Raw genomic sequence first — 21,770 nt, forward strand, 5'->3', positions numbered from 1 at the left:
TAATTTCTCTTTCAGATTGTTCATCATTAGTGTATAGGAATGCAAGAGATTTCTATGCATTAATTTTGTATCCTGCTACTTTACCAAATTCATTGATTAGCTCTAGTAGTTTTCTGGTAGCATCTTTAGGATTTTCTATGTATACTATCATGTCATCTGCAAACAGTCACAGCTTTACTTCTTTTCCAATTTGGATTCCTTTTATTTCTTTTTCTTTTCTGACTGCTGTGGCTAAAACTTCCAAAACTATGCATAATAATAGTGAGAGTGGGCAACCTTGCCTTGTTCCTGATCTTAGTGGAAATCATTTCAGTTTTTCACCATTGAGAATGATGTTGGCTGTGGGTTTGTCATATATGGCCTTTATTATGTTGAGGTAAGTTCCCCCTATGCCTACTTTCTGGAGGGTTTTTATCATAAATGGGTGTTGAATTTTCTCAAAAGCTTTTTCTACATCTATTGAGATGATTATATGGTTTTTATTCTTCAATTTGTTAATATGGTGTATCACATTGATTGATTTGCATATATTGAAGAATCTTTGCATTCCTGGGATAAATCCCACTTGATCATGGTGTATGACCCTTTTATGTGCTGTTGGATTCTGTTTGCTAGTATTTTTGTTGAGGATTTTTGCATCTATGTTCATCAGTGATATTGGCCTGTAGTTTTCTTTTTTGGTGGCATCTCTGTCTGGTTTTGGTATCAGGGTGATGGTGGCCATGTAGAATGAGTTGGGAATGTTCACCCTTCTGCTATATTTTGGAAGAGTTTGAGAAGGATAGGTGTTAGCTCTTCTCTAAATGTTTGATAGAACCTGCCGGTGAATCCATCTGGTCCTGGGCTTTTGTTTGTTGGAAGATTTTTAATCACAGTTTCAATTTCAGTGCTTGTGATTGGTCTGTTTATATTTTCTATTTCTTCCTGGTTCAATTTCAGAAGGTTGTGCTTTTCTAAGAATTTGTCCATTCCTTCCAGGTTGTCCATTTTATTGGCAAATAGTTGCCTGTAGTAATCTCTCATGATCCTTTGAATTTCTGCAGTGTCAGTTGTTACTTCTCCTTTTTCATTTCTAATTCTGCTGATTTGAGTTTTCTCCCTTTTTTTCTAGATGAGTCTGGCTAATGGTTTATCAATTTTGTTTATCTTCTCAAAGAACCAGCTTTTAAGATTACTTATCTTTGCTATCATTTCCTTCATTTCTTTTTCATTTATTTCTGGTCTGATATTTATGATTTCATTCCTTCTGCTAACTTTGGGGTTTTCTTGCTCTTCTTTCTCTAATTGCTTTAGGTGTAAGGTTAGGTTGTTTATTTGAGATGTTTTTTGTTACCTGAGGTAGGACTGTATTGCTATAAACTTCCCTCTTAGAACTGCTTTTGCTGCTTCCCATAGGTTTTGGGTCATCATGTTTTCACTGTCATTTGTTTCTAGGTATTTTTTTTATTTCCTCTTTGATTTCTTCAGTAATCTCTTGGTTATACAGTAGTGTACTGTTTAGCCTCCATGTATTATTATTTTTTACAGATTTTTTCCTGTAATTGATATCTAGTCTCATAGCACTGTGGTCAGAAAAGATACTTGATACGATTTCAATTTTCTTTAATTTACCAAGGCTTGATTTGTGACCCAAGATATGATCTATCCTGGAGAATGTTCCATGAACACTTGAGAAGAAAGTGTTACCTGCTGTTTTTTAGATGGAAGGTCCTATAAATATCAATTAAGTCCATCTTGTTTAATGTATCATTTAAAGCTTGTGTCTCCTTATTTATTTTCATTTTTGGTGATCTGCCCATTGGTGAAAGTGGGGTGTTAAAGTCCCCTACTACTATTGTGTTACTGTCGATTTTCCCTTTTATGGCTGTTAGCATTTGCCTTATGTATTGAGGTGCTCCTATGTTGAGTGCATAAATATTTACAATTGTTATATCTTCTTCTTGGACTGATCCCTTGATCATTATGTAGTGTCTTTTGTCTCTTGTAACATTCTTCACTTTAAAGTCTATTTTGTCTGATATAAGAATTGCTACTCCAGCTTTCTTTTGATTTCCATTCCCATGGAATATCTTTTTCCATCCCCTCACTTTCAGTCTGTATGTGTCCCTAGGTCTAAAGTGGGTCTCTTGTAGACAGCATATGTACAGGTCTTGTTTCTGTGACCATTCAGCCAGTCTATGTCTTTTGGTTGGAGCATTTACTCCATTTACATTTAAGGTAGTTATCGATATGTATGTTTCTATTACCATTCTCTTAATTGTTTTGGGTTTGTTATTGTAAGTCTTTTCCTTCTGCTGTGTTTCTGGCCTAGAGAAATTCCTTTAGCATTTGTTGTAAAGCTGGTTTGGTGGTGCTGAATTCTCTTAGCTTTTGCTTGTCTGTAAAGGTTTTAATTTCTCCATCGAATCTGAATGAGATCCTTGCTGGGTAGAGTAATCTTGGTTGTAGGTTTTTCCCTTTCATCACTTTAAATATGTCCCGCAACTCCCTTCAGGCTTGCAGAGTTTCTGCTGAAAGATTAGCTGTTAACCTTATGGGGATTCCCTTGTATGTTTATTGTTGCTTTTCCCTTGCTGCTTTTAATATTTTTTCTTTGTATTTAATTTTTGATAGTTTGATTAATATGTGTCTTGGCATGTTTCTCTTTGGGTTTATCCTGTATGGGACTCTCTGCGCTTCCTGGACTTGACTATTTCCTTACCCATATTAGGGAAGTTTTCAAGTATAATCACTTCAATACTTTCTCAGTCCCTTTTTTTTTTCTCTTCTTCTTCTGGGACCCCTATAATTCGAATGTTGGTATGTTTAATGTTGTCTCAGAGGTCTCTGAGACTGTCCTCAATTCTTTTCATTCTTTTTTCTTTATTCTTCTCTGCGGGAGTTATTTCCACTATTTTACATTCCAGGTCACTTACCGTTCTTCTGCCTCAGTTATTCTGCTATTGACTCCTTCTCGAGAATGTTTAATTTTATTTATTGTGTTGTTCATCATTGTTTGTTTGGTCTTTAGTTCTTCTAGGTCCTTGTTAAATGTTTCTTGTATTTTCTCCATTCTATTTCAAAGATTTTGGATCGCCTTTACTATTATTACTCTGAATTCTTTTTCAGGTAGACTGCCTATTTCCTCTTCATTTGTTTGGTTTGGTGGGTTTTTACCTTGCTCCCTCATCTGGTGTGTATTTCTGTGTCTTCTCATTTTGCTTAACTTACTGTGTTTGGGGTCTCCTTTTCACAAGCTGCAGGTTCGTAGTTCCCGTTGTTTTTGATGTCTGCTCCCAGTGGGTAAGGTTGGTTCAGTGGGTTGTGTAGGCTTCCTGGTGGAGGGAACTGGTGCCTGTGTTCTGGTAGATGAGGCTGGATCTTGTCTTTCTGGTGGGCAGAACCACATCGGTGGTGTCTTTTGGGGTGTCTGTGAACTTATTATGATTTTAGGCAGCCTCTCTGCTAAAGGTGGGTTTGTGTTCCTGTCTTGCTAGTTGTTTGGCATAGGATGTCCAGCACTGTAGCTTGCTGGTCGTTCAGTGGAGCTGGGTCTTAGAATTGAGATGGTGATGTCTGGGAGAGCTTCTGCCAATTGATATTACGTGGGGCCGGGACGTCTCTGGTGGTCCGATGTCCTTAACTCGGCTCTCCCACCTCTGAGGCTCAGGACTGACACCCGGCCGGAGCACCAAGACCCTGTCAGCCACATGGCTCAGAAGAAAAGGGAGAAAAAAGAAAGAAAGAAAGAAAGAAAATAATAAAATAAAATAAAATAGAAAAAAAACTATTAAAAATTAAAAAGTAATAAAAAAAGAAGGAATGAAAGAAGAGAGCAACAAAACCAAAAAACAAATCCACCAATGATAACAACTGCTAAAAACTACAGTAAAAAAAAAAGACAGTCAGAACCCTAAGACAAATGGCAAAAGCCAAGCTATACAGTCAAAATCACACAAAGAATCATACAGATACACACTCACAAAAAGAGAAAAAGGAAAAAATATATATATATATATAAAATTTTAAAAGGAAGAGAACAACCAAATCAATAAACAAATCTACCAATGATAATAAGCTCTTAATACTAAACTAAGATAAACATAAAACCAGAAACAAATTAGATGCAGAAAGCAAACCCCAAGCCTACAGTTGCTCCCAAAGTCCACCGCCTCAAGTTTGGGATGATTCGTTGTCTATTCAGGTATTCCAGAGATGCAGGGTACATCAAGTTGCCTGTGGAGATTTAATCCGCTGCTCCTGAGTCTGCTGGGAGAGATTTCCCTTTCTCTTCTTTGTTCGCACAGCTCCTGGGGTTCAGCTTTAGATTTGGCCTGTCTCTGCGTTTAGGTCGCCTGAGGGCGTCTGTTCTCCACCCAGACAGGACAGGGTTAAAGGAGCAGCTGATCCGGGGGCTCTGGCTCACTCAGGATGGAGGGAGGGAGGGTACAGAATGCGGGGCGAGCCTGTGGCAGCAGAGGCCAGCATGACGTTGCACCAGCCTGAGGCATGCCGTGTGTTCTCCCAGGGAAGTTGTCCCTGGATCATGGGACCCTGGCAGTGGCAGGCTGCACAGGCTCCCGGGAGGGGAGGTGTGGATAGTGACCTGTGCTTGCACACAGGCTTCTTGGTGGCTGCAGCAGCAGCCTTAGCGTTTCATGCCCATCTCTGGTGTCCGCGCTGATAGCCACGGCTCGCACCCATCTCTGGAGCTCGTTTAGGTGGTGCTCTGAATCCCCTCTCCTCGTGCACCCCAAAACAATGGTCTGTTGCCTCTTAGGAAGGTCCAGACTTTTTCCCGGACTCCCTTCCGGCTAGCTGTGGCACACTAGCCCCCTTCAGGCTGTGTTCAGGCAGCCAACCCCAGTCCTCTCCCTGGAGTCTGACCTCCGAAGCCTGAACCTCAGCTCCCAGCCCCCACCCACACCGGGGGGTGAGCTGACAAGCCTCTCGGGCTGGTGAGTGCTGGTCGGCACCAACCCTCTGTGTGGGAATCTCTGTGCTTTGCCCTCCGCACCCCTGTTGCTGCACTCTCTTCTGTGGCTCCAAAGCTTCCCCCTCACCACCCCCGTCTCTGCCAGTGAAGGGGCTTCCTAGTGTGTGGAAACTTTTCCTCCTTCACAGCTCCCTCCGAGAGGGGCAGGTCCCGTTCCTATTCTTTTGTCTCTGTTTTTTCTTTTGCTCTACCCAGGTATGTGGGGAGTTTCTTGCCTTTTGGGAAGTCTGAGGTCTTCTGCCAGCATTCAGTAGGTGTTCTGTAGGAGTTGTTCCACATGTAGATGTAATTTTGATGTATTTGTGGGAAGGAAGGTGATCTCCACGCCTACTCCTCTGCCATCTTGAAGCCACTCCCAAAATACTTTCTTAAAGGACTGTTCTAAATTATAAGGTGAGAGTATCAATTTGCCTTCACTACTGCTCAGTTGGATGTTGTACTGTTTTTGTTAATTAAGTAGATTAAAAAATAGTACTTTTAACTTGTTATTTTAATTTTTTGATTACTAGCACAGAAAATTATTTTTACTATATTTGTTTACAAGCTGTATTTGGAACCATTCTTTTTCTAGAAACTAAAATCATTAGTAATGTATTAATTTATGATTAAAAGACTAAAAGATGAATAATAGAATTTTACCAAATGTCAGGAGTCCCTTTAGAGATTAACTCTGTTGTCTTGTCCAGTTAATTAGATGAATAAATATATGTTAAATTTAAAAAAAGAAAAGTGATTAACTAGGAAGCATCACTGTGGATTCATTATGTACAAGTTATAGTACATTAATCTTCTTTCTGGATAAAATTACAGAACTAGAAAGAGAATACAAAAGCTACTTTAAAACATCAGGTATGCAAACTTGAAATCTGTTCAGATAGTACATATAGTCTATGAAGCAATCACTGTGTACTGATAAACACAGGATGATTATACAAACTTTATGATTTATACTACTTATAAATTTTGCCTCCCCAAATAACATAAAACAGGTAGAATCCCACTCCTCTGTATAGGTCTTACAGAGGAGTAAACCTAATGAGAGATAAGTGTCCCCACTGTGGGGTGCCTACAATCCCCTTTTGTCCCAACTAGGGGAAGGAACGTTTAACACCAAGCCCATCAGGAGCCACAGCCACCATGAGAGAATGTACACCCAGACCATGAAAGTCCTCCACCTCAAGACCAAGAAGAATGGGAGGTTTGAACAACTAGTACCTTCTCTGTTTTCCCTTTTGTCTATGCAACAAACCATTTTTTTAATCCCTGGCCTTAGAAGGTGCTGAACTCAGTTGAATCACATGGACAGACCAAGAACTAGCATAGACTATCAGTAAATCACTGAAGGTAGTCCTAAAGTCATTTTGCAACATGGGTGACACAAATTTGAATAGGAGACATCACTGGTCCTCAGAGTCAGACCACAATTTGTTCTTCAGTTCTTCCAAATAGCAGCTGTGGGATTTTTTTTTTTTTTACAAGAAGCTTAACTCCTTTGACCCTTAGTTCGTTTCCCCACCTATAAAACAGGAATCAGCTACCTCACGAGGTAAGGTCTTTTGTAAAAAATGGAGCAAAGAACCTAGGCTGTTATTAAAGGAATCAAGCTGATGATGACCAACACTATCCTTAAAGTCCAGTGAGTCAAGAAATCAAGCGAGACTGACAAAGTTATAATACTTAAAAGAAAAAAATGAAGTTATAGATTGTCTCTTGACCTAGAATGATTATTGTTCATTCTGTATTAAACCATATTATGAAATCAGCTTTACATTTAAAACAGGAAAGTGTGCTGCTCTTGGAATACATTGTTAGAAATTAGCAACAGGTTAAAGCACAAAGGTTCTAAGAGTTTTTTTTAAAAAGTGAGAATTATTGGAAAATTTACGGCATAGGATTAGCACCGTTACCTAAGATCTAAGCAATGATTTAAAGTGAGATTAAATGTGATAATCCAAGTTTCAAATTTAAAAGCAAAACACATATTAAACTACAACATCAACCTACTTGGAAAAATCAAAACACAAGATTTTTTTTTTCTTTTTTTTTTTTTGCGGTACACGGGCCTCTCACTGCTGTGGCCTCTCCCGTTGCGGAGCACAGGCTCCGGACGCGCAGGCTCAGCGGCCATGGCCCACGGGCCCAGCTGCTCCGTGGCATGTGGGATCCTCCCGGACCAGGGTATGAACCTGTGTCCCCTGCATCAGCAGGCGGACTCTCAACCACTGCACCACCAGGGAAGCCCAAAACACAAGATTTTTATTCATCATATGGCAAATTCACTTTCCAGTTGAGAGTCTTTTTACATCAGGAACAGAAGAATTTATATTAGACATTGGATATAAAAATATGGCATGATCTGATGCATACCTGATGCATTAATTCACATGAGCTTTTCAGTTCTTTTAGCCACTCTTTCATCCATTTAGTTTGCTTCAGAACCAGCAATAAAACCCAGGGTTCTGAACTTTACTTTTAGTACAATAAGGCAGCTGCCAACTAAAACTGGCCCTGATTAACCGCACAGAGGTAAAACCAGACCACACTTGCACTCAATCTTTCATTTTAAATCATAAAGGCATCTACTCATTATAGCTTTCCTGCCTAGCAGTTCTCATACAGTAGATGGGTCCAAAAGTATAGACTGTCCTTTTGAGTGCCTTCCCTGAAGAGATCCTATTTCACTCAATTCAGTATTTATTAAACAACTAATATATGCAAGGCACTGAGCTATGTAAAGATAAATATATATTTATCCTGAGGGAGCTTAAGCTCTACTAGAACTAACATTTAATCCAGTAACTGAAAAGTGAGGTGTACAACAGTGAGTGCCCTTAAAGAAGCAAAGAAGTATTGTACCAGAGTACAAAGGAAGAAAAGATTACTTCAGTTTTAGAAGAAAAGTTTCAATGGAAACTCACTTAAGCCCTGAAACACAGGGAGAATCTGTACAGAGAGAGGACTTTCACTTCCAATGATGGCAAACTAGGTGATTCAGATTAAGCCTCCTGCTGAAAAGAATTTTTAAAAAAAACCTGACTTCTGCCTGAAGGCATCAAGAGATTACAAGTATTACCAAACCAAGATCCAGGAGAGGACAGAAATCTCAAGGTGCAGTCACTCTCTCCCTGGGATATTTACCAATTCCAAAAGCAGCTGTGAGGGTGGACAGCCCTTTTGACAGCTTAAAGGAGCTAGAGGAACAAAAAGAGTATAGGGCCAACAATGAGAAGGAAAGGAAGTTTGATAAACCACCCAGTTTAGATTGGCATTCCCCAAAAGCTATACACACTAGCAGTATGTGCAAATCAGAACAGAAACAGAACTTAATGGCTGAAAATGAGTTCAAGTGATCCTAGTGTGTTAATGCTCCTATATTCTTCAAGAGGATTTACATCATTCTAGCCCTCACTTATTTTTTCAAATAAATTTTCAAATATATCTGGCATATATTTAACAAAAACCCAGCACACATATGAAAAAGAACCAAGAGAAACAATACATAAAAGAAATAGACCCATAGGACCCCTTTTTTCAATTACATACTTTAACATAACTGTGCTTTCTATATTGAAGGGGATAAAAGACAAAATGAAGAATTTTGGTAGAGGATTTAAAAAAAAAGGAAATTGCACATTTGAAAAAGAATCAAGTAAAAAATATAAACCTAAAATAAACAAATATGTGGGCAAATCTAAATGAATATTGACTATATAAAATCAGTAAAATGAAGAGTGGGATAGGAAAGATCCAAACAAGAGGGCATCATTCAGGGAATAATGGGGAAGTCTATTTTGAGTGCACTGTTTGTGGGAGGAGAGGGTGGGAGGATACAGAGGAGAAAACCATGCAACTGCAGGCCTTGAATGCCAGACTAGAGTTTCAGCCTTGGGACAATGGAGACAGAAAAGAGGGCTGAGCTTTTGGAAGATTAAACTGGCACAAGGGAAAGATTCTAAGAAGAATTTAAGAAAGAAAAAACAGGTAAAACCAGCAAATACTAGGGATGCTATTTTTAAGACTGCAGCCTAACCACTCCATTCTCCCTGCATTATCTGACTATAGGCACTCACCCTCCTTGGCTTCTCTCTAGTTCCACCCCATATCCTCTAAGTGGTATCCTTTCTCTGGTACTCCAGAACTATCTTTTTAAAACACAAATGATTGCTAGTCACTTAGTGATTTAAAAAGAAAAAATGGGGCTTCCCTGGTGGCGCAGTGGTTGCGCGTCCGCCTGCCGATGCAGGGGAACTGGGTTCGCGCCCCAGTCTGGGAGGATCCCACATGCCGCGGAGCGGCTGGGCCCGTGAGCCATGGCCGCTGAGCCTGCGCGTCCGGAGCCTGTGCTCCGCAACGGGAGAGGCCACAACAGAGGGAGGCCCGCATACCACAAAAAAAAAAAAAAAAAGTATTTGAACCAAATATAGTGCATATGTACCTGTATTTAGCCATTTAATCTCTTGTTCACTGTGGGTCAGAACCAATATACTTCCTTAATAGGAGTTATAAAACGATAACTTTTCTTTGACTAATCTCTGAAAAAAAAAATAAAAATAAAAAAATAAAAAAAATAAAGAAAAAGAAAAAGAAAAAATGTTTGTCACTTTCTGGCTTAAAAAGGAAAAAAAAAAAAAAGAGTCAATGGCGCTCCATTAAATCTAAAACAAAATCCAAATTCCTTCCAATGGTTTCATAACACTCCAAAATCTGGACCCTACCCACCTCTCTAGCCTCAGTGACCATTACTTCATCCTCCTTCCCCTCACATTCCACACACAAACCACCATAATCAACCATCCCTCCGTGCCTCTACACTTGCTTTCGTTTCTCACTGAAATGGGCTTTCTGGTCCTCTTCATCCCCAGAATATCTCCTTTATCAATTACGATCTAATTAAAATATTACTTCTTCCATGAAACTCTATGTCCTTGCACCCCATCTTATCAACGCACCTGCCCAGCAACACATTAGTCCCGAATCAATGCCACAATCTTCCTTCAAAACTCCTAAGGCCAGTGAGTTGAACACAACTGAAGAAAATCACAGAATCTTGGCACAATTACAAATACATGCTCTTCACCCTCAGCTGGGTTTTCAGCCTCGCTCTAACACCTGAGTTCTTCTCTACTCAACTGTTGTAGCTCATCAGCTCCCTCTTTGCTCTCAATGATTATTTCAGATTTTACTATTTTTCTCAATTTCTCCATTCAATCTCTTGGTCCCCCATCTTTCAAGAAATAACCTTGACTCATTCATTACCCAAAAAACAGGCCCTCAGGCAACTACCCGCACCCATCTTAAGTCTCCTCTGCCCACGCTCCCCTTCTACTGAAAGGCCAACACCTCCCACTGGGCCCTTATATCCATTTTCCCCTTCAGCCTACAAACATGCCAATTTCTCCAAGAGGGATAGGGATCCTCCCTTGACTCTAGGGCCCCCTCAAACTGTTAACCAATCTCTTACTTTCCCTTCTTATGTTAAGAGCAATCTATCTCCCCTTCCTCACTTTCCAGTGACCACTAAACCAAGCAATCTGGCTTCTTCGCCTAAAACTACACAACCACTCTAGCAAAATCCTAAAACTTTACCCTCTTGATTTTTATGGTCTCACATACTTCCTATTCTGACACTTGCCTATCTTCTTCATGACCTCCTTTTCCCAATTCCCCTTAATATCAATGCTTCCAAGTACCTGCATTTAGCCCACCACTCTTTTGAAGCTATGCTTTCTCTGAATAATTTCATTTTCTCTCCTAGAGTTCATATGCAGAAGAGTCCCAGATATTAATTACCAGTACACGCAGCTCTATCAACATCTGTGCATACTCATATTCACTGCCTCCTGGTTATCTCCATTTGATGTTACGCAAGCAAAACAAATTCAGCATAACCAAAATTTAAATCATACAGCTGCCTGTGCTCTCTATTTTAAGTGGAAACACCCGTATATCCATCCCAGCAATCATCCTTGATTGGTCCCTCATGCCCCCACCTTCAATCAATCATCAAGCCCTGATGATTTTATCACCTAAATATTTCCCCAGTCTATTCCACCCTCTTACCTCCTGCCCTAGTTCAGGCCTTCTTAATTTATTAACAAGACTATTCCAAGAGACTCAACTCCTAACTCCTTATTCCTCTCAAATCCATCCTCTGTACTGCAGCCAGTGATTTCTTTAAAAAAAAAAATCTGATTCTGTCACTACCTTAAAATTCTTCAATAAAGTCCCCTTCTAAGATCCAGAGTATTTAAGGCTTTGCATTTTCTGAACCCTACCCTCCTCTCCTCCTCTCTTCTTGTCATTCTTTGCTACATATTTGGTAATCCCGTAATAATGAATAGCTTGTAATTCTAATTTACTTATGTCTCTCCTTGGCCTGGCTAACTCCTACTCTTCTTTTAGGTTACAGTTCAAGTGTCATGCCGTCCTGGAAGCCATCTTAATGGCCAACATCACCCACCCCTCAGGTGGATCATATTTCCCTTCTATATGCTGATATTTCCCTACCTATCTATCACTGCACTTACCAACGTTATTTCATAGTGCTATGTTTATGCATCTGCTCACCCCTTAGCCTAAACAGTAAACTCCTTGAAGATAGAAACTCTGTCATCGTTATATCCCCAGCGTCCAGAGTATTCGATTACAGGTACTCTGAAAATGTTTCTTGAATGAATAAATAAAACAATTTCCCCAACTTTTCCATCATCTAACCCTACCACCCACCATCACCACCACTACGCCAACCCCCACGAAACCTGACCCGCATATTCGACACTTAAAACACTACCCTGAGCACTTCTGTCTGCTGTCTCTATTCTCTAGATGAAGAGCTCCAGGAGAGAGAGGACCGGTCATATTCACCTGCCTGACTCCTGTACCTGCCTGACTCATGTACATGGCACATGAGCTTAAGAATGAATGAAAATGCTTAGCAAGGCTGAGAGGCTGTCTCGGACTTCTCTCTCACAACCTCCGCAAAGCTCAGACCAATCCCAGGGGCCGAGGGACTGGAGGGACGCGTGACCTCCCCGACAAGCACAGACCCCCAACGCCCGCGGGCTCGGACTGCGTGGGTCGCCTCCGCCCGCACACCAACCTCCACCCCGCCGTCCTCTCCAGAAAAAAGAGATGGAGGTCACTGCGGCGCTTACCGGCAGGCGGAACTCCAGGTGCTCCTGTGCCATGAGCAGAAGATACCTGTTCACGGGTCCCGGCACCGCCATCCCATCAGCCCACAGCGCGCCTGCGCCACCGAGCGAGTCTCACTCTTTTCTTCCCCTACAGACCGCTTCCGCTAAGGCGGAGCCTGAGGAGCCAGAAGCGGAAGTGGGGAGAGTCGGTTCTCTGCGGAGGTTCCCGGCTTGCGGGGTTTGAGCCCCGCAGCTCAACGAGAGGTTTCCTCCGCTGCCGGGTGCGTTCTGTTTGAGGTCACGGTGTACCAGGAGCTGGTGTGAGAAGCTGTGTTGTGTTCAAGAGCAGGCTGCGATGAGACAGTGTAGTTCCCAATGATCCTCCATCTGGAATGTACTTTTAACTTCCCCTACAACTCTTCAAATTCTAGGTCTTCGAAAGTGAACTGAAATGTCTGTTTTTTCCCTGCAGACTTCTCTAACCACTCCAGGCTTTGGGGACTGACTTAGCTGGACTTAGCTATACTTATTGAAGTCTAGTTGATTTACAATGTTGTGTTAGTTTCTGATGTACAGTAAAGTGATTCAGTTATACATATATATATTCTTTTTCATATTCTTTTCCATTTTGGTTTATTACAGGATATTGAATATAGTTCCCTGTGCTATTACGTAGGACCTTGCTGTTTATCCATTCTATATATACTAGTTTGCATCCGCAGTTTTTTCAAAAAATTGTACTGGAAGGGGCAAAGAGGTTCAAAGTCTGTCTTCTGGACAGATGCGAAGCTCCGCCTGCGCACCAAGGCAGATCTCGTAGAGACCTGGCCCCTCTTGTGAGATTACTACTGTGTAAGCATTGGAACCTCTGGTATAGGCTGCTGCTTATTAAAAAAAACCAGAGGTATTGCTGGGAAGGACCAGGAATTGGAAAGGAGAATTTTGAGTTCTGGTTATAACAGGTCACTACAGTGTTGAGACTAGTAGGACACAGTCAGTGAAGAAAGGAAATTAGTGAGTTAACAGGTCCCAGTGACAGAAGTCACGTGTAATGTCAAAGTTGCCCACACATCTGACTAAACATCTATCACTTGAAAAGGGTTTAGGTGTCCCTATGGTTTAGAACCATAGGGATTTGTGAACCAATGAGAGGGAGAAAAACTCTCTTCATACATAGTAAGACTAGATTTTTGCAATGAGTAAAAAAACAAGGGGTTTTTGAACAGCTTGGAGAGTAAAGTTTTATTTTAACAAGTCATATAAGAACTATGGAAACTTCACTATAGTGAAGCATTCCTGAGGGAGTTCTATTTCACAAGATTCCAGAAGGGTCCTCAGCATCTTCAGTCTTAATGAAGATAATTCAGGAAGAAGAGCAGAGAGGAAAAAACACTGGCTGCTCTCAGGAAACAAAACTGAACAAGTTGGGACTCTGAGGCACCTGTTCAGACATAAGCAACTGCAATGGATTTAAATATGATTCAGCTTCTTGAGGTCAAATTTCCAACAAGCAAGAACTCCAGAAGTGGAGAAAAGTAGATCTCATCCTCTGGTGAAAAGACTCCCCAGAACAAACCTGAAGCCCTAATTGCAAACTAGACCAACTAATTTGCTTCCTGTGAAGCAAGATCTGTGCATAGAAAAAAATGTGAAGGAAAACAGGCTGGAGATTCAGCCTTCTCTCCTGGTCATCCTTAAACTCTAATGCTGCCACAATTCTAATAATCAAGGGCCATACATTTCCAGGCAGATGTAAGATGGCAGCATAATTGAGTTAAACTAGAGGAAACCAGCTCTCCCCAGTCTGAGCAACTGCATGAAATGGCAACAGCTTTCCAAAAGGAGCCTAACCTAGGGCCTGCCAAAATTAGGGATGCCTTTCCTCTTTGGGCCAGTCCTTAATTTGATTCTTTTGTTTGCAATGAGATCAAGATTGCAAGATACCAGTAATGGTATCAGTCTTTTATTCCACTTCAAATACAAGGCCATGCAAGACCTGGATATCATCTATGCTGCTCCAGGCTTCAGCTTTGTAGCTTAGGTGGCTTTGCACATCTTTGAATGGAATGCCATTTATTACTTCTCTTGGGCAGAACTGGTGTATTAGGGATAAGTTCACAGTGCATTTACTTCATTTGAGCCAGATCTTTTGTCCTTCCTCTTTTCCTCCTTCTCATTTTCCTTCTCTCCCTTCCTTCTTTCCTTCCTAAAATAAAAGAAGCAAATATGATTTCTAAAGAAAGAAAGGATTTTGCCAAGTAGTTTGCAAATATTGTCTCAAAGTAGGTGTGCAGCTTTCCTAGGAAAAAAACACACATTCTTGTTTAAGCACAATTCCCAATAATCACCATCTCTTGCTCCTAGTTGCTTCCCATGAGTAGGAAAATAATTATATATAGTATAGATAGCCTCAAGTCCCATAAAAGGGATTTTCCTGAGCGTCTACTCTAACAGAGCCCAAAGAAGAGTTTTATTCAATCCCACAGGGCACAGGTTCTCAAATTTAGCTGCACATTGGAATTACCCGAGGAGATTTTAAAAATACAAGGCCCAGAATCTATCCCGAGATTCAAATTTAATTTGTCTGGTATGTGGCCTGAACATAGATATTTTTAAAAGCTCCTCAGTGTTTGACTTAATCTGCAGTCACCAGCAGCATCAGTATCACCTTGGGAACCACTTAGAAATGCAAAATCCTGTCCCGCCCCACCCCTAAATCAGAAACTCCAGTGTGGGGCCCAGGAGTCTTTTAAATAAGCCCACCAGGTGGTTCTAATGCACACTAAGATTTGAGAACCACTGCCTGGGAGAGAGCTGTGTGGGTGGATGGATGGGCTCTGATTCCCTGGTACCACAGATAATAGCACGTTTTGCCTTCTTCACACCCACTTTGGGGAGAGAATTTAGGTGATAAATTTGCAAAATGCTGCGAATATTTTTCTCAGCAGGAGATACAAGAAGAATATTCCTGTCTTACTAGTCAGAATGAGAATCTAAGATAATCTCCTTAGCTGAGAAAATACCTAGTATAGCTTCCAAAGTTAGGTGACTTCCTGTGGACCAGGCATGTTGACTAGAACTAAGGCTTCAGAGAAAGTTTTTTAAATTCCAGAGTGAAAATAAGATAAATGTGTTCCAAAGGCAAGGAGAGGAGAAGTAGAGGAAAAGAGAGTCAACAAGATGGCAGGAGCTAGATGACACTTTCCCCTTGCCCTGCAAAAGTTTGGTTATTAGGTGTTTGAAATGCTTGGTGTGGGTGGATTTTTTTTTTTTTTTTTTTTTTGAAACTCACGAGATTTCACATCTGAGTTATATTGGTCATGGATACTGCCATGAAGGACATAACGCCAGGGGGATCCTGACATCTAGGTTACACTCTTGATTTTTGGATCGAACGTTGCCTGAAATTAGGGTTATCATTGTGTTTGATCTGATTTTGGTTTGTTATGGTAACTTTTTAAGGGACTGAGAGACTAATATACAACATTTACTGACTAGTAATATGGATCAGTCACTGGGTTAAGGCAATGGGAATACAAAGATAAAAAATTAGATCCCCCAACCCTAAAAGAGCTCTAAATCCAGTCGCAAGAAATATACTATTATTTCCTGGCTAGACTGTGTAAGGTCTATGCTAGGAAAATGCCATGGATCACAGCTGAAGGAATATTTAATAATGCTGTGGTTGGGAATGGGAAGTATTAGAGAAGACTTCCCAGAGGAGGTAAAATTTTAACCTGGCCTTTAAAGGTGAACAGATTTTCAAAGGTGTGCTCAGTTTAGTTAAAATAGTAAAAATGTCTGGCATGTGGAGTATAAGTACAGGAGACAAAACTGGAAAGGCTGATGAATAATCTTGAGGGTAAATGGTGAGGTTTTCATAAGCAAGAAAATTGCATAATCAGGTCAGCAATTTAGACAGAACTCTGATGGAGGCTGTGTTAGAAAGGAAGCAACTGGAGGCATGAAGCCCAGTCAAGAGATTCTAGTAATATTCAAGGCAAGAAAGGATGAGTGTCTGAAAAGGCAAAGACTGGGCACTTAAAGGAATGAACTGATTTCTGTTTTAGGTCCCTTTAAGGCAACATCCTTATGCCAAAACTTTTTTGTGTCTATCTGAGGGGAAAGTGTTTGGAAATAGTGGGCCTGAGAGAACACTCAGGCATACATGTTCTGTTTATTGAATGTATAAATATGTTGAGAATAGACTGTAGGGTGGGCAAGAACAAAAGTAGGGAGAAAGTGTGGAGGCTAATCTAGGTAAGAAACGCTGAGAACTTGGCCAAGATGACAGCAGTACAAGTGGTGAGAAGTGGTCAGATTCTGAATATATCTTGAAGATACTGCTGACAGGGTTTACTGATGGGTTAGATATGAAGTGTGAGAGACAGGAGTCAAGATTTTTGGCCTGAGCAACTGAAAGACTGCAGTTGCCATTAACAAAGATGGGGAAGACTGAAATGAATGGGTAGGAGAAGGGGAAATTTTAAGCTTGAGATGCCTGTTTTATATCAATAGAAAATATAATACATGTATCAATACCTGAAAGGTATTTGACTTTGGGATTGGTTTAATTAGTGGATGATTGTTAATTGTGGATCCATCTCTACCTAGGTGGCTTTAAATAACTAATCGTACAACAAGGATCTGATTCTTCTTAGTCAAAGGTACACTTAGCCATTTTAATTAAGTTTATTTAAGCTGAATCAGAGATCTGTTTTTTTGTATTTATATTGCTAAAATAAAAGCTGACTCATAAACAGGTGAATCAACAGGTATCAGCTTTATTTTAGCAACTTACAGTACTGGGCACTTAATGAAAGTGTGGGCATCAACTTTTGTAGATGACTTTTTGACATCAAAATCTAGAAATGTATGAGTGTTGCAATAATAAAGACTGCACTCTTGACTTTGGGTTCTTATATGAAAGAAGAGGTATGTCTACATCTCTTGACAGTGAACCACTTCTACTTTAGGATTAGCCAATTTATTAAACATCTTTCATTTCAACCTCTGTTTATAGTACTCCTGAAAAAGTCCAGCTGACCAAGTGGGATTTATCCCAGGTATGCAAGGCTCGTTCAACATCTGAAAATCAATTAACGTAATCCATCACATCAACAAACTAAAAAAGAAGAATCACATGATCATATCAATAGCTACAGAAAAAGCATTTGACAAAGTCCAATACCTATTTATTATATATAAAAAAAGAACAAAAAACCACCTCTTGGGCTTCCCTCGTGGCACAGCGGTTAAGAATCCGCCTGCCAATGCAGGGGACATGGGTTCCAGCCCTGGTCTGGGAAGATCCCACATGCCACAAAGCAATTAAGCCCGTGCGCCACAATCACTGAGCCTGTGCTCTAGAGCCCGTGAGCCTCAACTACTGAAGCCCGCACGCCTAGAACCCGTGCTCCGCAACAAGAGAAGCCACTGCAACGAGAAGCCCGTGCACCGCAACGAAGAGTAGCCCCGGCTCGCCACAACCAGAGAAAGCCCGCGCGCGGCAACGAAGACCCAACTCAGCCAAAAATAAATAAATAAATAAATAATTCTTTTTAAAAAAACCTCTCAGTAAACTAGCACTAGATAAGAACTTCAAATTTGACAATATCTATAAAATATCTACAGCTAACATCATATTTAATGATGAGAAACTCAAAGCTTCCCACTGAGATCTGGTACAAGGCAAGTATGTCCCTCTCACCATTCCTTTTAAACATTATAACTCTAAGGTTTAGCTAATGCAATAAGACAATAAAAGAAAATTAAAAGTATACAGATTGGGAAGAAAGACATAAAACTGTCTTTGTTCATAGGTGACATGATCATCTATACAGAAAATCTGAAAGAATCCATGAAAAAACTAGTGAAACTAATAAGTGATTACAGCCAGGTGAGAGGATACAAACTTAATATGCAAAAGTCAATTGCTTTCCTATATACCAGCCATGAATAAATGGAATTTAAAGTTATAAACACACTACCTATTTATATTAGCACTCTCCCCCCAAAATGAAATACTTAGGTATAAATCTTTCTTTTTTTTTTTTTTTTTTTTTTTTTTTTTTTGTGGTACGCGGGCCTCTCACTGCCGTGGCCTCTCCCGTTGCGGAGCACAGGCTCCGGACGCGCAGGCTCAGCGGCCATGGCTCACGGGCCCAGCCGCTCCGCGGCATGTGGGATCCTCCCAGACCGGGGCGCGAACCCGGTTCCCCTGCATCGGCAGGCGGACGCGCAACCACTGCGCCACCAGGGAAGCCCACTTAGGTATAAATCTAACAAAATATGTACAAGATCTATATGAGGAAAACTAAAATACTCTGATGAACAAAATCAAAGGACTAAATAAATAGATATTCCATGTTCATGGATAGGAAGACTCAATATTGTCAGGATGTCAGTTCTTCCCAAATTGAGCTATAGATTCAATGCAATTCCAATAAAAACTCCAGTAAGTTATTTTGTGGATATTGAAAAATTGATTCTAAAGTTTATATGGAGAGGCAAAATACCCAGAATAGCCAAAACAATATTGAAGGAGAAGAACACAGTTGGAGGACTGATGCTACCCAACCTCAAGACTTACTATAAAACTACAATAATCAGGGGCTTCCCTGGTGGCGCAGTGGTTGCGCGTCCGCCTGCCGATGCAGGGGAACCCAATAATCAAGATGGTGAGGTACTGGTGAAAGAATAGACAGATAGACCAATGGAATTAGACTAGAGGGCCCAGAAATAGATCCACATGACTATAATCAAATGAACTTTGACAAAGGAGCAAAGGCAATACCATAAAGTAAAGACAGTCTTTTCAACAAGTTGTGCTGGAACAATTGGATATCCACATGCAAAAAAAATGAATCTAGACACAGACTTTATACCCTTCAAAAAAAGTTAACTCAAAATGGATCATAGACCTAAATGTAAAATGCAAAACTATAAAAGTCCTAGAAAATAACAGGAGAAAACACAGATGACCTTGAGTATGGCAATGACTTTTTAGGTATAAAATCAAAAGCACAATCCATGAAGGAATGACTGATAAGCTGGACGTCATTAAAATTAAAAACCATTGCTCTGTAAAAGATCATGTCAAGAGAATAAGAAAAGCCACAGACTAGGAGAAAATATTTTCAAAAGACATAACTGATAGAGGACTATTCTCTAGAACATACAAAGAACTCTGAATACTCAACAACAAGAATATTAATAACCCGATTAAAACAACTGGAAAAAGATCTTCTACCAAAGAAGATACAGAGATGGATAATAAGCATATGAAAAGATGATCCATATCATATGTCATCAAGGAAATACAAATTAAAGCACAAGTGAGATACCACTACATACCAATTAGAATGACCAAAATCCCAAACACTGTCCACACCAAATTCTGGCAAGGATGTGGAGCAACCAGAATTCTCATTCATTGCTGGTGGGAATGCAAAATGGTACAGCCACTGTGGAAAACAACTTAGCAATTTTTTACAAAACTCAACATACACTTACCATATGACCCAGCAATTGTGCGACTTGGTATTTACCCAAAGGAGTTGAAAACTTATGTCCACATAAAAACCTGCATATGGGTGTTTAGAGCAGCTTTATTCATAATTGCCAAAACTTGGAAGTAACCAAGATGTCCTTCAGTAAGTGAATGGATAAACTGTGGTATTGCCAGACAATGGAATATTATTTAGTGCTAAAAACAGATCAACTATCAAGCCACGAAAATACATGGTGGAATCTTGAATGCATAGTACTAAGTGAAGCCAATTTGAAATGGCTATATACTGTATGATTCTAATTATATGACATTCTGGAAAAGGCAAAACTATGGAGACAGTAAAAAGATCAGTGGTTGCCAGGGGTTGGAGGGAGAGGGATGAAAAGGCAGAGAATAGAGGACTTTTAGGGCAGTGAAAATATGTATAGTCTGTATGATACTATAATGATACATGTCACTATATATTTGTCCAAACCCATAGAATGTACAATATCAAGACTGAACCCTAAGATAAACTATGGACTTTGGGGTGATTATGATGTGTTAGTGTAGGTTAACCATTTGTAACAAATGCACCACTCTGGTGGGGAATGTTGATAACGGGAGAGGCCTTGCATGTGTGGAGGAAGGGTATAAGGAAACCTCAGTACCTGTCTCTCAATTTTGCTGTGAACCTAAAACTGCTCTAAAAAAGTAAAGTCTTTAAAAAAAAAATTTTTTTAAGTCCATAGGCAAAATTTTACACAGTATTTTTCCATATTTATTTAGCAGAAATTTAGCTAAGTAAACACAGTCTGAAATAGTTCACTATTAATAATTTTACAATTCTTCAGTTAAAAATAAGTATCACAACATGCATAAATAATGCTCTTGATATTATTTTAAACATTTTTAAGACAGGTTATGAATTAGCTTTGTACTGAGCTAATGTTATAGATGACTGGAGAGTTACCAAATAATTGAACTACTGAGAAGGCTGAGTGAATTTGAATTGTCATAATTTGATTATTAATCTTTACAAGAGAAGAGCCACTGAAAATGTAAGGTTCCAAGGGTTTTTCAACAAAGGAGAAAAACTTACTATGAGAGGGTATAATCTCATATAAATTAAATCAAATGGCTAATCACATTTTTAAGAGGTCCACAAGACATTTGAGAATTCCTTAAATATCTTACATATTGTTATCATAATACTGTCAATTATATCGCTGTAAGTTCACATAGTACATGTTGCACATGTTGAAAATTCCTTTTCTGAAGCTGATCACAGTTGAACTGATTTATAGAAACATGTAACTGCTAACCTGTGTGGATGCTCAGCGAGCTACTTAACAAAGCAGTGCTGAAAAACTTGTAAATCTAATTTTGAGAGCCCACAACCCCTACTTCTAAATTCCTCTCTCCACCTTCAGTGAACAAAATGGAATTTGGATGTTCAGTTGTTAAGTAAATAATAATGGAAGCAGAACCCAAGGAAAGTACATGTTGGTCTCTCAGCCTAAACTTCCACTATCTACCTGGCTAACACTGAGTCTCAAATACTCAGTTCTACTGCCACCTGCTCTCAAAATTGTTTCCCTCTCCACAGCCTCTTCTATGGACATTTTTGTACTTAACATACCAAATTGTACTCACTGGTTTTGTCTGATCCTGGTATTAGCAATTAAAGGCAGACTGTCCTTTCTCACTTCTGTATTTCCTGATCCTGGCAGTGTCTGGTACATGTTAAATGCTCACCGAATTTATTTTTTGTATTTTTGGCTGCATTGGGTCTCCATCGTTGCGTGCAGGCTTTCTCTAGTTGCAGAGACAGGGGGCTGCTCTTCGTTGTGGTGTGCGGGCTTCTCATTGAGGTGGCTTCTCTTGTTGCGTAGCACGGACTCTAGGCGCAGGCGCTTCAGTAGTTGTGGCACGCGGGCTCAGTAGTTGTGGCTCACGGACTCTAGAGCTCAGGCTCAGTAGTTGTGGCACACAAGCTTAGTTGCTCCAGGGCATGTGGGATCTTCCCGGACCAGGGCTCAAATCTGTGTCCCCTGCATTGGCAGGTGGATTCTTAGCCACTGTGCCACCAGGGAAGCCCACCAAATGTTTTTTGAATGAATTAATGAACAAATGAACTAAACAATATATATTCCAGAGGTTGTAACTA

At 40.2% G+C, this 21,770-nt stretch overlaps 1 protein-coding gene across 5 annotated transcripts in view; it reads right to left on the bottom strand.

Moving 5' to 3' along the window:
- TRMT11 (tRNA methyltransferase 11 homolog) overlaps positions 1-12,230 on the bottom strand; it is a 61,676-nt gene extending 49,446 nt beyond the window's left edge. For 2 of the 5 annotated variants that reach the window (XM_007130683.2, XM_055087516.1), the window contains exon 1: positions 12,130-12,230. In XM_007130683.2, the coding sequence (XP_007130745.1) occupies positions 12,130-12,201 (72 nt within the window). In that variant the 5' untranslated portion in view covers positions 12,202-12,230. Of the gene's footprint in view, positions 1-3,210; positions 3,401-5,190; positions 5,332-9,924; positions 10,600-12,129 lie in introns of those variants that run through there. The other 3 variants (XM_024122659.3, XM_028494472.2, XM_055087517.1) reach the window with 3 other exon arrangements.
- Between the last annotated feature and the right edge of the window lie 9,540 nt (positions 12,231-21,770).

The sequence above is a fragment of the Physeter macrocephalus genome, chromosome 10 (assembly GCF_002837175.3).
Source record: "Physeter macrocephalus isolate SW-GA chromosome 10, ASM283717v5, whole genome shotgun sequence".
NCBI classification, from domain to species: Eukaryota; Metazoa; Chordata; class Mammalia; order Artiodactyla; family Physeteridae; genus Physeter; species Physeter macrocephalus.